General features: G+C 39.0%; 1 protein-coding gene across 7 annotated transcripts in view; it reads left to right on the top strand.

Moving 5' to 3' along the window:
- The window catches only part of abch1 (ATP-binding cassette, sub-family H, member 1), a 193,021-nt gene that overhangs the window by 22,870 nt on the left and 155,331 nt on the right, over positions 1–14,820 (top strand). For all 7 annotated transcript variants that reach the window (XR_015124405.1, XM_086258891.1, XM_086258892.1 and 4 more), the window contains 10 exons: positions 499–647; positions 2,178–2,337; positions 3,187–3,341; positions 8,107–8,214; positions 9,696–9,789; positions 12,806–12,880; positions 13,128–13,308; positions 13,594–13,690; positions 13,775–13,943; positions 14,411–14,511. Coding sequence is in view for 6 of the 7 variants with exons in the window: in XM_086258891.1 (XP_086115017.1) it covers positions 499–647; positions 2,178–2,337; positions 3,187–3,341; positions 8,107–8,214; positions 9,696–9,789; positions 12,806–12,880; positions 13,128–13,308; positions 13,594–13,690; positions 13,775–13,943; positions 14,411–14,511 (1,289 nt within the window). In the remaining variant the exon portion in view is untranslated. The remainder of the gene's footprint in view (positions 1–498; positions 648–2,177; positions 2,338–3,186; positions 3,342–8,106; positions 8,215–9,695; positions 9,790–12,805; positions 12,881–13,127; positions 13,309–13,593; positions 13,691–13,774; positions 13,944–14,410; positions 14,512–14,820) is intronic.

Raw genomic sequence — 14,820 nt, 5'->3', positions numbered from 1 at the left:
CTAATCAATTATTTGTAGAAAGAGGAAGACTAGACAGTTATCCTACTTCCTCTTTGTATTTCAGTAAAAGCCTTCACCACAACAAAACCTTCACTTCATGTACAGAAACGAAATGCACAAAGTTAAAACATTTACTTTAGGTTCAGTACATGGATGCTCTGTGTTTAACACAATACAAGACTTTGTGTGTCATTGCATAAACGTTGCGAAAGGTTGACTATAACTACAGATTATCTGCAGCATATTTGACATTATTTCACTGTCATATTTCCTGCTATAAATCCTTCCTTATTGGAGGAATACAAAAGCAGCGAGGTACATATTCTCCACTAAAGAAAATATTATTTAAAGATATTTGGAAGGTTTATGCAGGTGACAATATCTATATAGATTACAGCACGAGAAATCATTGTTGTAACGTTAAGTCTGCCAATACTGAGCATGCTTTTAGACTTGCATCAGGAATGTTGGTGTTTAACAAAATGTTCTCTCTTCCAGCTGAAGGAGGAAAAAATGAAGGCTGATCTGGAGGCGCCTCTGCCGGCTGGACAGGAAGACTTTGCGATCCGGTGTCGAGATGTGTGCCGATCGTATGGAAAACTGAAGGTCCTCAACAACCTGAACCTGGCTGTGCCACAGGGACAAATGTGAGTAGAAAATACCAACACAACCTGTTAATTTAGAGCGTTTTAACTGGACAAGACTATAAATTTTCATAACAAAAGTCAAGTGTAAAAGTCAAAATGTAAATACTGAGTGAAATAGTGAAAAGCTGAAGGTGTTTTACTTCCTGTATCACTAACAGCAACAAATATTTGACTCTTTCTTTTCTTCTTGGTGAGCAGATAAATGCTTAACCTGCAAACAATGCTGACATTTCTGGGTTAGGTGTCGGGACCCAATTCAAGCTGCTCATCTTGCCTTCACTTTTGTCAAGCATCTATTGACTGATTAGCTGTTGAAAGCTTAATTTCCTGCAGGATATTCAGGGTTATCTTTATAAACATCTACATTGTTTCTCAATAAGGCCTTAATGGGAAAATTCCACTATCCCACAGGGGAAGGAGAGCTTAGCATGACACTGCAAAGAAATTTTCAACCTGATGTGTCGGTGACAGTTCAGCTCTAAGTGCACACATTTTGCTTCTGGTGTCGCTGTCTCTTAGTTCGTTCCGTTGTCAGTTTCTTATAGATGATCTACATTCATTTTTCTCTAATATGAATCTGCATTCTTGAAGTGACAAGTATGACAACAAAGAATGGGGCCACCAAAAACGTTGACCTATACTTTGTGTGCACATGAAAGCATTGTTACATGCTTTCCTGTGCACACAAAGTATGTAAGAGAAAATAAAGTCAAATGAACAACCTGGCAAATTCTTGAAGGTTTCTCATGTTTCTTGCTAGCTGGAAATATGTAAAACATGAATGTGAAAAACCAGTAAAACATGCAGACAGAACGAGTGTTACAAAACCCCACTGTGCTCTTGGAATATAACTTATATTGTTCCATTATGTTATTGTTCATTGTTTTAAACCTGAGGATAATTATCTCATTGATTGTAGAATGAGTATAGGCACTTTAACTTTCAAAATTATATAAATAATATAGTCTTTTATCAAGTTTTTCAAACTTAAACTTAAAAATGTGTTGAACTGTCATTGGCCTGTCTCCCGTCCAGCTATTTAAGCCATCAGTATTTCTAGACATACCTGATAAAAGTGCATGTGATAACAGAGTGCAGTGCAAACTCTGTGTGATGTATCTGAGACCGTTTGTAGCCTAGATATGAAAAAATACAATTTTTGATGTATCCAAAAATGGCTCTACATGAAAACCACTTTACATTCAGCAGACGTTAGTTGTAAGTTGACATTATGTATGAAAATAGTCACAAAGCCATTGCAATTTGATTTTTTTAACACTTAGCAGCATTAGCATCTCAGCGTCTTCAGAGGCTGGTATTAGACTGAAACGTCTAAAAGGAAATATCTGTCTCAGATTAGATTCCAGGAACACCTTTTTTCTAGAATGGTGAACTAGTTTCCTTACAGTTAACTCAATAACCAGAAAGAGCAGCATTCCCTAGTCACATACTTTTGTACTGTCCCAGTGTTTCCCTCTGCAGGATCACGCTTTAAGTTTTATCTGAAATTTTTGTGATTGTGTTTTTCAGTTATGGCCTTTTGGGGCCCAGTGGATGTGGGAAGACCACACTTCTCAAATGCATTGTGGGAACTTTGAAAATCTCACGAGGTCACATCACTGTGCTAGGGAAGCCGCCTGCGTTTCCTGGCCACGATATTCCGGGGAAGAAAGTCGGATACATGCCACAGGTAAACACCACATAGTATATATTCACATTAAAATGCGTACCTTTGCTCTTGTTTAAATTTTTTTGAAATACTCATGTGCCCAAAGATCCTTAACATATTTGAATAAAGCAGCAAATTTGTTGAAGTGACACAAAGGCAGCCCTACCTGGTTTTATTTATTCTCTATTATTTGGTTGTTCTTAAAAAGCCTGTGAACTTACAATCAAAGTCCTTGCAGCCATTTGTCCACAGAAGGTTTAAGCAAGTGTGTTCTGTCCAGAAAATTATCACCCCAACATCCACATCAGCTGCTTTAAAGCCATAAAGATTGTATGAAGCCTTGCTCTGGGGCTTCTGTAATTTGGCCTTTGCTGCAATGAGCCACCTGTACCTGAGTGAGCCCCATTACTGTCATTAGGTATCTGATGAAGTAGATAACACAGCATAGTATTTGTCGTCTTGTGTGTAACCCTGACCATTGCATTCATCCATGCAGGAAGTAATCTGCAACCCAGAGTGGGAGGAATGTGACACCTTGAATGTTTTCTGTTACAGCAATGCGGACAGATGCATCTTTAAACTAGCGATATATACTGCTTTCTTGAAATTGCTGTTGCATAAAAAATGTATATCTGCTGTTATGTAAGACTTTAATCCTTCAACAAAAAGAACCAGCTTTAATCCTTCCCAGGAAGCAAGAAAATAAAGTAAAAGCAGTAAGAGTAAAACAGATGCTAACTTTGTACATGTAATAGATTTACATCCACTGGTGCAGTTGTATTTGTCCTGAGGTGTGCTGGAAATGTTGGTGTTTGTGACTCAATCAGAGCATCAGATATGAGTTTCATTTTCTGCTTTTGTGCTGCACAGGAATTGGCGTTGTACAATGAGTTCACCATTAGCGACACCCTGACCTTCTTTGGCCGAATTCACGGCCTGACATCTAAGGAAACCCAGGCACGCATGAACTTTCTCATTGACTTCCTGGATCTACCTCAGAAGACCAGTCTGGTCCGAAATCTTAGGTAAAAACCACATATGATGCAGCAGTTGACCTTACAGATAGAACGATTTCAAAATCCAATGAGTAAAAGCTGATCTTACCCTGTAAGGTTAAAGTTGTAAGAGTGATCATCATAAAAGCGTATACTAATATTGAAAGTGTTTTTTCTGCAAACAGTGATGTGGTTCATGGATGTTAGATTTGATGCACGGAGATGTGAACTCATGCATTATTTCCCTAGATACAGCCAATTTATGAAGGGTAGCACTGTGCTTTTGCAGATGTCTGTGTGAAGACTTTAAACCCTTAATCTAAAATCTGTATTTATACCACAGGCTGTAAACCCAGGCTCAGTAAAACATTATGACTTTTCTGATAAAGCACCAGGTGAAACTCAGGGGCAGTTGTACAGTACATTATATTCCCTTGATTATCACTTTCCATTAGTGGTGTGAGGTTTGACTGATGCCAAGATACCCAATCAAATCTTACCTTGCAAGGCAGCTGGGTTCTTGATCACAGTCATGCGATAATCTTATCTTGCCATGTTTAACGCTGTACTCTTATACCAGATCCACAAATGTAACTGTAGTTGTTTAAGGAGCTCCTGGCCAGTAAGGTAGCAGCCATAGACACAGTTTAGCTGTGACAGAAGACAGTTGGACAGATGGAGCAATAATCAGCCACTGACACCAACTAGATGGTTTGGTAGACTAAGGAACTGCTAGGTTTTTAAGTGCCATAGATTGCAGCTTGTTTTTCTTCTTAGGCACTTTCTATCCTCCTTGTGCTATTGATTTTACTGGATGCAGTTAGCATATTGCAGTATCTCCATGACATAATGCTCACATTGCTCAAAAGTAATTTGGCATACTGGTTGATAGGGAAAAATGTTTATCCCTGACTGGTTGGCAGTGGTTCCTGGAGGTTGCTGGCTGTCACTGGATGAAATCGGTTGCAAAGAAGGTGCTGTACAAAATTGCTTTGGTTGCTAGCAGATTGCCTCGTTGCCTGTAATTTTTAAGTTTGTCTGGATATACTCACTATCATCTAGCCAAGTATTAATAAAACTTGCAAATGTACAACGCAAACAGGAAATGGAGAAGATTTGTCTTCAAAGTAAAAGTAGCGCCTCCATGCCATTGCCAACATGTTTCAAGGTGCAACTTTTACTTTGAAGGAAAAAAGTAAAAAATGTATCACACTTTTCAGTTTCACTACAGTGTGAGAGTTGCTGGACAGTGTTTGTAGATAAATTCATCACTTTCATCTAAAATACAACCAGTTATAAGCAATGACATGGAATCTTTTGCCAACTGGTCAGGAAATACTCATTGTTGTCAGTGGGTCACTGACCAGTCTGTCGGCCTTTGTGACTGGGCTTTAGCAATCATTTTCCAAGCAACTATCATCAACATTCAGCAACCAGTTGAAATACTCATATTTCCCCCATACAAATGTCATTGCCAACTAGAGCTGGGCGATAGAACGATAACGATATGTATCGCGATATAACTTTTACTCGATAGAGAAATAAAGCTATCGCGATAGACCTCGCCGCTCTTGTCCTCTTAAAAAAAAAAAAAAAAAAAAAAAAAAAAGGTCAGCCAATCCAAATTAAGTAGCGCAGAGCCGAACCAATCACAGCCGCAGCGCCACGTCGCGTGACTTGTTACGTACCGCACAAGTGCCAAGCCGCACGTGTGTTTGTTTGGGAAGCAGCCAGCGGGTAATGGAGGAAATGAGTGCGCCGACTAGAAAAATCAACCGAGCGTGACCGAAGAGAAAACAGATGCTGGTTCCAATGCCGGAGAGATTGTCGAACGGAAGAGCCATAGAAGTTCCGTAGTGTGAAGGTATTTCGGCTATTTCAAGTCTGACAAAAAATAGAGTAGCGTGCACTGTAAATTGTGCCGAAAGCAAGTCTGCAAATACAATAAACTGGTGCATGCGTCACACTGCGCCACGTTATTGTTTCGGTGAAATGAATTTCTACAATACTGTTACTGTTAATTCTACTCTCTGCAGTGTTTAAATGCTTACATATACACACAGTTACTGTCCCTCCACACATACGACTCTGTTCTGCTTCTATGCCCCAGCTTTGTTTACTTTTTCCCACCGAGGCTTCTAGACTTCTGATTGGCCAATATTTCTGCACGGTTAGGAATCTAGCGCCACCTGCTGCTTTGGCATGTTCATAGCAGCGTTTTCCTTCATTTCTGCCTTTATGTGTGGACGGGATTATTTTTTTAAAACGAAAACGGAAAATCTCCGTTTTCAAAAATACCCGTGTACGTGTGGACGTAGCCTCAGTCTCTGACTGGAAGCGCTAATTCGTCATTCAGCTTTTGTCAGACTAAAGTAACTGTTAAAACTGTTTGAAAAGCTAAGCTATACAACAAGGAGAGATTGAGAATTTCCTTTTAGTTCTCAGTTTATTTGATATTGACAAAAGTTAGTCAGTTTTGTCTGTTCTTCTGTAAAACAAACTAAGATTTATTTTTAGAATTAATATTTTGTTTCTAAGTGGAATTGACAATTTAGTCTGTTTCGTTTGTTCTATTTTGAAACTTAAACGCTTTAGCGGCTGCCTTTTGTGTAGTTTGCAATATTTGCCTTTATTTATCTGAAAAAGTCTCATGTTCCTTAAGTACATCTACCCTGTTGAACTTATTATGGGAAATAAATATTTAAATAAAAACAAGCTGCTGATTATTTCACATTTTACTTGTGAGCAACGGCACATTTAAATCTTACAAATATAGTTATTTGGCTTATATCGTGATAGATATCGTTATCGCCTGAAATGAAAAAAACATATCGTGATATGAAAAAATCTCATATCGCCCAGCTCTATTGCCAACTGGTCACAGATTAGTCTCATGCGTGGCCAGGGCCTTATTCACTTCACCCTACATTGACACCATGATTGCCACACATCCAAAATGGTGTAAAAGTTAATGTTGCCTGATTACTTGTAAAGTGTCTACAAAACCTCAATAGTTAGATATATTTGTCCAAATCCAATAATTTTTTGAAGTAGGCCTTAAAAACATTCAGTTTGTGTTGTTTGAGGAACTGTTGGCCGGTTGCTCCACAGTTATGGCTTAATCTTCAATGTAATCGAAGATAAATGGATCATCTGTCAACGTGCTAACTATACTAGCAAGCTATCCTGACTGCTATTTTTTAATATTTTTCAAGCAGCTCCGAATTCCTGTTTTGAAAGGTGGCCCTGGTTTGGAAGTCTTTTATGCAGAGATTTTCTCACAACAACATAAAGAACTGTCTACTGACATGCTAACTATATAGCTAGCTACACTGACTGCTTGTTAGTTTTTAAAGTCTGTCAGACTGCTGCTTGTTTTCCCTAATTTGTGCTTTCTGTAGTGTTTTGCTGATAGGATTGGTTGCGTAACCGATAGTAGATAGACACTGATAGAGAAATGGGTCATTCAATCACATGCCAAGGTTTTTTAAATGTGCCGTATGCTTCAAAATAGTATGCACAGATGACTTTCCAGATGGTTCTTTTTAATAAAGGTCAAATCAAATCTGTCAACAATTTTCTAGTTTAAGTATATAATGAAGTAGACTTGATAGATTACTCAAATTCAGAACCACAGTTAAAGCAATGAGAATTTAGTTTAGTAATGTACTTTGGAGCATTTTGCAGCTATTGTATAAACATTAGCATTTTTCTACTGTGTTTTTCATCAAGGGAAAGTTCCACAAGCCTCCCAAACTATTTTTACCCACAAATTCAAACCAAAAGTAGACAATCTGGCAACACTGGTTTGCATGCTTTTGTGTAGCCATCAAAGCAAAGGTCCCTAGAGTCCTAGGGATATTATGTGAAATTGCCTGCATATTCCAGTCTCCCCTGCTGTTCATAGGCTGCAGCAAAGTCCCTATTTTCACTGTAAAGACATCAAAGTTTGTCTTTTTCAATCTTATGTGCTTAATATACAATATGTGCCCCAAAGTAAAGAGCTTCTCATAAGCAAGAAAGAATTTCTGATTATTCAGAAGTTGTCGCTCTGCATTCAACATCACTCCCACTTGCGTCACCATCCAGACCAAAAGTTTGAGCACCACTACATTGGCAGCTCACTTTGAAACATGCAGCATGATATTTTTTTGTGAACAAGTGATCATATCTGCAGAGTCTTTATGACTAGTATGAAGCCAGCTGCAGCTCTGTTTGCTTGTTGTTATCTAATCACAGTGTCATCCTTTGCACATCAAAAAAGTGAGAGCAAAAAGCCTCATTCTTGAGATGACATTTGCCTTTCTGAGTTCCTGTTTTCCAATCTATGGTAATAACTCCTTGAGGCCTGTTCTTGTTTTTTTATGCTTTTTCAACCAAAAAATAAAAGAATAGTATCCTCCTTTTTACGCTCAGAAGCTTAGTCTGCATAAGCTGTAAAACCTCTGGAAATTATTGAGCGAACTCTTTGATTTAATTTATTTTTAGAAATGTTACTAATTATTCTAACTATAAGAGATATAATTGCTAAAGCTCCGGCAGATCAATGCAAGTGGCAGATTACTTTATGGCCCTTTTATAAGAGTAATCACCATCTCCGGATTCACAACCCTGGTTCAATACAAAGAGCCTTCTGTTGTCCAGGAGGCCCTAACACCAGTTTTCATTAGAGGCTCATTTAATATTCATGGTAAAGTTGGTAAAGATTTTGCAACAGGCTGATGCCTCAGCTTGTTCTTCCCCCATCGTGGGAGAAGATTCACTCTGTTGCCCTTTGATTGCTTTTGTGTTACAGTGGAGGTCAGCAGCGAAGGGTGTCTCTCGGGGCGGCTCTGCTCCAGAATCCAGAGCTGCTCATCCTGGATGAACCAACAGTGGGAGTAGACCCTGTGCTCAGATCCAAGTATGTATACCGTCTGTCTTCTCCTGTATCATGCAGCACACGTGCACCGTTGTTTTCCAGGTGATGTCACCAAATATTTTCCTGCATAGAGAAATGTTTTTGAGGCGCCAGAACTGAAGGAAGATTACTACCAGTGTAATATAGTTATTTTTGCCACTTTTGTTAATGAGAGATTTTCATAATTCATGTATAATAGATCTTTTCATTCACACATAATGAGAAATAAAAGAAAAAGTAGTTGATCCTAAAGGGCAAAATAGAAACCCTGCTGTCAAGCACAGCTAGCAAAAAATCATAAACTAAAAAAAGACATCAAATTAAGAGATTTATAAGAATGTATCATTTTAAAAATCATTTTTAAGTCTATGGCATGTGCACCAGTTCCAATCCCTTCAAAAGTCCTTACAAAAACGTATTTGTGATTTTTTTTTTTTTAACATTTGTACAATAAATAAAACTATAAATGTTATCTTTAACCAAGCTGAGGACTCTAATGCAGGACACCACTCAGTAAAGGTTTGCAGATTTCACTACAAAAGTCAGAGAATATTGCAAGGAAGGAAATGGGGAATCCTGAGGTGGAAGGTGCAGATGCAGTGGTGCTAGAGGCTTGGCAAGTGAGCTGGTGGGCAAGTCCAGGGAGCACGGGGCATGTCTGTGAGTGGCGGTGAGTGGACAGGCAGAGAATCCGAGAAGCTGAGGTGATGTGCAATCTTTTGCACAGGGCGACAAACCAAGGTAAGACTAGTGAAAAACATGAACCTAACAAGAGAACAGGAAGCCTGAGCAATACTAACATACCAGTAGACAGAGCAGTCAGGCAACAAGTGAGAGGACAAGCCTGAGCTCATTTGCAACAGGTGCAAATGCTGCATTTGCACCTGTTGCAAAGATGCAGGGCCAAAAGGGCCAAAAGGAAGCCGCTTGACCAGACACACACCCACCCTGGGAAAGAGAAGCCAATAGAACGCAAGAAGATGAAGAAGTTCCTAACTTTTGTTTTCAAGGGGCAGCCCATCAGATGAAGATTACTTAAATGGACAGTTGTGTTTTCCTATATTACGGCATAATTAAATATCTTTTTTATCCAGTTTCCTCTCTTTTGAGAGCCCACTGGCATCTTTATATTTTTCTATATAGACAAAAGTTAACACTACAGTAAAATTACATTTCCACTAAGATCTCTGCATGGATTTATCATTCTCTCTCTTATTTACTCAACAAGATGGCTAATATTTAATAAAGTTTTGATAAAAATGTGATAAAGGCTACACCCATATTCATGCATCGATAAGCAAACACTGGTGAAAGCATACTGTACCCCCCAAATGTGTTACTCCAGTGTCATTGTGTAATCACAAAGCCTCTTAAGATCAGACGGCTGGCAGCAAAGCTGTTGCTGGCACAGCTGCGATTTTGAAGCAAACTCCATTACTGAGTGGGTCAAGTGTTTCAAGGATTTTTTTCTGTCTTCTTTCTAGGATCTGGCATCACCTGGTAGAGATTGTGAAGACGGGAAAAGTCTCTGTTATTATCACCACACACTACATAGAAGAGGCCAGGCAAGCCAATGTGGTGAGTTAAAAGGTTGCTGAATAAATGTGAATATGTTAAACACATAAATTAAGGGGAAATGGGACTTATTCAATAGAAAATCAGTTGTGTCTATGAATGTGTGTGTTGATTCCTGTTTTGTTTTTACTCTATAAATCGTTTGTACTTTTTGGATTTTCTTGAATCCAAAGCTCAGTAAAGGTTCACTTGTAGGTTCTCCTGTCTGTAGGAAAAACATTTTATTTTAAAGTTAAGATTAAATGGCTGGTTGGCCTTGAAGTTGAACCTTTGCAACAGAAGAATGAAATGTGTGCTTAAGACTTTGCATACTCTGAACTCCACCCTGTCAACAAACAAATCCAGGTGCTATAAAGAAAACACAGAGAACTGAAAGCCAGGCAGGCACACACAGTCATCATCTCTTTGTAAACCTTATAGAATAGAGTCGCTCTAAAGGTCAGCAGAGCTTTCCAGACTTTAGCTCCTCATATTTACAACATATTTCACTCATGGTGAAACTAATGCTTGGCTCAGCACAAATCCATTCATTCACTGAGTTCATTCATTGTTTCACCAGTAATCTCCTTTGAATATATAGTCTGTAAAACCACATTTTCTCAGCATGTTTATACTCTCAATTTTGGCAGAAGCATCATATTTGCTTGTGCATAGCCTATGAAATTTTGTTTGCAAATGCATAAATTTGTGCAATGAAAAATATTGATGCCATTTAGTTTAAATTTAACTTGAAGACTGGAAGCAGATTGGGGACAAACTGTATAGGGACAGTTTTCTAAAGCTGAAGCTGCTGGCAAGGAAATGTGCAACACAAAGAGCAGTTTTGAGAATACGTGCTGTTTTCACTGTCTCTACCTTAGTTTATAATGAGCTAATCAATAAATTGCTGAAGAGCTGAAGAGATTTACACAGTAGCTCGTGTAACCACAAGTGTCAAATGAAGAGTCAAACATTAGACAATGGCTCATACTTAAACCTACACTTGTACCACTATTGCACTGCTAATAGCTCTAGACAACAGTACAAAACAACCGATTGATTTATTGATTGGTTTTCTATTAGTTGAACGTAACATGTAAGGTCTCTTCTCTAAGTATCAGGTAAACATGTAGAAATCTTACTTTTTACAAGATTTTAGAATAACTCTATCAGTCTCTCGCAACATTGGCACAGTCTTCTTTATGGCATCATTTACAGTTTTTTGAGGTTTTGCGGGAATTCATTTATGCATAGCTCTCTTTATGTCCTGCCACAGTCGGGTTGAGGTCTGGAGTTTGACTGGGCCATTGCAACATCTTTCTTCTTTTCTTTTTCAGCCATTCTGTCATAGATTGGCTGGTGTTCTTGGGATCACTGTCCCATGGTATCAGCGAATTTTAGCTAGCAGACAAACGGCCTCATGTTTGACTCTAGAATACTTATGCAGAGGAGTTCATGGTATACTCAGTGACTGCAGGGTTCACAGGACTTTTGGCTACAAAACAAGCCTAAATCATTGCCCCTCCACCACTGCATTGACAGTATGTATGCTGTATTTGTGCTTGTGTGTTGAATGTGGTGTTGTGCATTATAGCTGAACATCTCCACTTTGGTCTCATCTGTGCAAAGGTCATTGTTCCAGAGGTTTTGTGGTTTGTTCAGATGCAACATTGAAAACCGTTGAAAAGTTGTGCTGCCATGTTATTCTTGGAGAGAATTTCTCCAGGCAACCCTTCCAAACAAGCCATACTTGTTAAGTCTTTTTGTAATTGGACTGTCATGGACTAACATTTAACGCGCTGAGCTTGTAGAGTATGAGATGTACTTCTTGCGTTTCTTTGATCACTGTCTTACCTTTGGGCAGAATTGCTGGGATACCCACTCAAGAATATTCAATTTCAATTTCACTTCAATTTTATTTGTATAGCACCAAATCACAACAACAGTCGCCTCAAGGCGCTTATATTGTGGCCATTTGTTAATGCAGTGCTGAGGTGTCACCTGTCATAGAAGTGGTCACATTTACTAATCAGTTAATCAAGTTTATGTCTGCACTTGGCTGCTACTTACTCTCTTAATTCCTTTGTTTTTCCAAAGTTTACTGTCTTTCATTTTCACATGACTGCAAATTCACCACCGAGGCAAGGGCATTGAAAGGTCAGGTAAAAGTTTTGTGATGGTAGGAATTCCACAGAAATTCCACAGTCAGAAGTGGTGATGGTGGCTTCACACAGGACTCACAAAGTTCAAGCACTTTATCTGTGTCACAATCATTATAACCTGGATCCAGAACGTCTCCACTAAAACCAGTCTGCCCACTCAGTCCTATCAGGCATGTCTCCATTTTCACTTAAAACGATATCTGTGTGAAGGACTGAGACAAATGGGCTTATTTGTTCCTGTCTTCGTGATACTTTGACAGACGTATGTCAACTGACGGAGCACCCAGTGGAGCAATGCATCACTCCACAGCTGAGGAATGAGCTTTTACCATGTCAACATGCTTCTTGCATGCACAAATCTTTTGCTTTCTGGTATAATAAATAAACTCTGATCACATAGCAGCTGCAGCCTTTGTTTATCCATGTTTGACCCACTAAAACAGACTAATAGGATAAGAGTACCATTCACACACAACAGAATAAGAAGTAGTTTGCTATTTTGTAGATGGCTAACAAATCCACTGTTTGGCTTATCCTGATTTACCGCTCTTATACAACTTTAGAAGCTTATTCAGACAACTGTGTGTTTTGGCTCCCTGACAACAGCTATATGCGATACACTTTGGATTTCTATTAAGATAAGAATTAGCATTTCTTTTGCAGAAGATAAAAAAACATACATTTAACATTCATTCAGCAACATTCAGTGTGTGTGTGTGTGTGTGTCTATAACAAAATAAATCATCTAATTATAAATATATGATTATTTATTAGTACCCTTTTACTTTATAACTAAATAAATAATTGCCAAGAAAAAAAATTAAGTCACTCGTTTTAAAAAGAGAACCTCTCTCTTCTTTCTTTTTCCCGTTGTATAGGTCGGTCTCATGCGACATGGCCGGTTGCTGGCTGAAGGTCCCCCAGATGCTGTCATGAAGCAGCACTGTGCAACAGTGAGTACTCTCAAATCCCAGTACAGACTGTGTGGGTGCCCAGGGGTAGTGATAGTCAAGGCATGGAGGTTGTTTAGTTTGCTTTTTGCTTTACATCTTATGTTGATATGAATAAAAGTTAACAGTGAACTTTTTTTCCTCTTGCAATTAAAACTATGGCTGTGGCACGCTTTCGTAGTAAACCCTCCAAATACACAGGAGGCTAAAAAAGGCTTGTGAATTTTAGCCCATATTATCCGTCCTTCAGACCCTGGAGCATGCCTTCCTGCAGCTGTGTGAGACGTCAGACCAGGTCGACTCTAAACGCGATTCCAGTTCTCCAGATGGAACGTTAGACAAAAGCCAGTCATTTGAGAATGGGAAGGATGAGAGTCAGCCAATTCTTGGAGTCAGATCTCCACCTGCAGAGGAAAGCCTCAAATGTTCAGGTACCGACATCTAGCATTTTTTCTTTTTCTACCTGTGCATATCATTTAACAATGGGCCAGGAGTTTTATAGCGCTTCTTTAAAATCAGCTGCTTCTGACATCAAAAAGTAAAGGTACGAGGAGTGGATGATAATAATAATATAATTGCAGGTCAGGTTGATAAACAATGAGTTGAAACTCACTAAAGCTTTTTAAAGAGGAGGCACAGATTAAGGTAAACATTTTAACCGCTGCTGTTTTAAAAAATATAAGTTGCAGTCACTTATATTGCATTTTTGTGTTCAGTGGACTGGAAGGTGCGAGCCAGACATGTGCTGCCAAAGTGGAGGAACATCACAGCCCTGATGATCAAAACATTGGTGCGGATGAAGAGAATGCCGGGGTATGATGCAGTTAACAGAGGTTATTTGTCACTGTCTATAAGTAACCAGTTCATTACACTTTATTTTCTACTCTGTGTTGGCAGCTCTTTGTGTTTCCAGTTCCTGCTGCCCGTCATCCAGGTCTCCCTCATCTGTCTGTGTGTCGGAGGAGATCCAAAGGGCATCCAGGTTGCTATAGTGAACAATGAGACCTCCCCCTCTGCTTTCAGCCAATCATTCCTCTCCTTCCTGGACAACTCGAGTGTGCAGCAGGTATTTGTTTTGGCCCTAAGAGATATGAATCCTTATCAGCTGTGATGACCTTTGGATTCTGAATTTGTTGACTTTTCCTTTGTTACTGTAAATCTGCTGGTAGGTTGCACATGAGAAAGTGAGTAAGTACAATTTTCAAAGTAGCAGACTTCTTTCTCAGCTGTTAAAATCTATTTTCACTCTAAGCAAATGAGTTTCACAAAGGAACAAACACCAGGACTTCCCATTTCTGGGAAATCATTGAAGAGGAAAGATTGTTTCTCTCTGTAACAGAACCATAGCTGTTCAACAAACTGTAACATACATAATGTGCAGAAACTTTAATTGATTTAGTCTGACCTTGTGCGGCAGATGGTGAAGTTCAGACTGGTTGAGGAAACATGGTGTAGCATATGGTCCATCTGCATTTGAAAATGAAACTTAGGACATAGAATGAATTGAACCTGCTTCTTTTTTTTTATCTGCAGGTGAACTTGTCCCACAAAGAAGCTTTTGAGGGAATCTATAATGGAGAGTACTGGAGTGTAATCGGCTTTGGCAAGAACTTCACCAGCTACCTGACTAAACGGTAAGGGACAGAGCGTCATGGGCCGAGCTGATGTGCTGGATCAGCATCTGTAACTGATGTTATGACTGCAAAACATGTCTGCACTCAATGTTCATTGCCCTCATGTTACTTTAGAAAAAAATGATTGACATACCTTTGAAATACAAAGACGTGGGATAAATAGCCGCACTGGCATTGGAGGCGTCAGAGCAGATGAGTTGAATAAAACTGCATTGTGTGACCTAAATGTTTGACATTTTTCTTGGTTAGATTAGCCAACATTTCATGTACATGTTATATTTGACCTGTTTATGACAAGTGTCAGCTTGA

The sequence above is a fragment of the Aulonocara sp. 'chitande type north' Nkhata Bay genome, linkage group LG13 (genome assembly GCF_057382095.1).
Source record: "Aulonocara sp. 'chitande type north' Nkhata Bay isolate Kocher_YH1m ecotype deep benthic linkage group LG13, A_spYH_male_GT1.1, whole genome shotgun sequence".
Taxonomy (NCBI): domain Eukaryota; kingdom Metazoa; phylum Chordata; class Actinopteri; order Cichliformes; family Cichlidae; genus Aulonocara; species Aulonocara sp. 'chitande type north' Nkhata Bay.
Note: the sequence above shows the minus strand (reverse complement) of the source record. Positions and strands in the feature narration are given on the sequence as shown.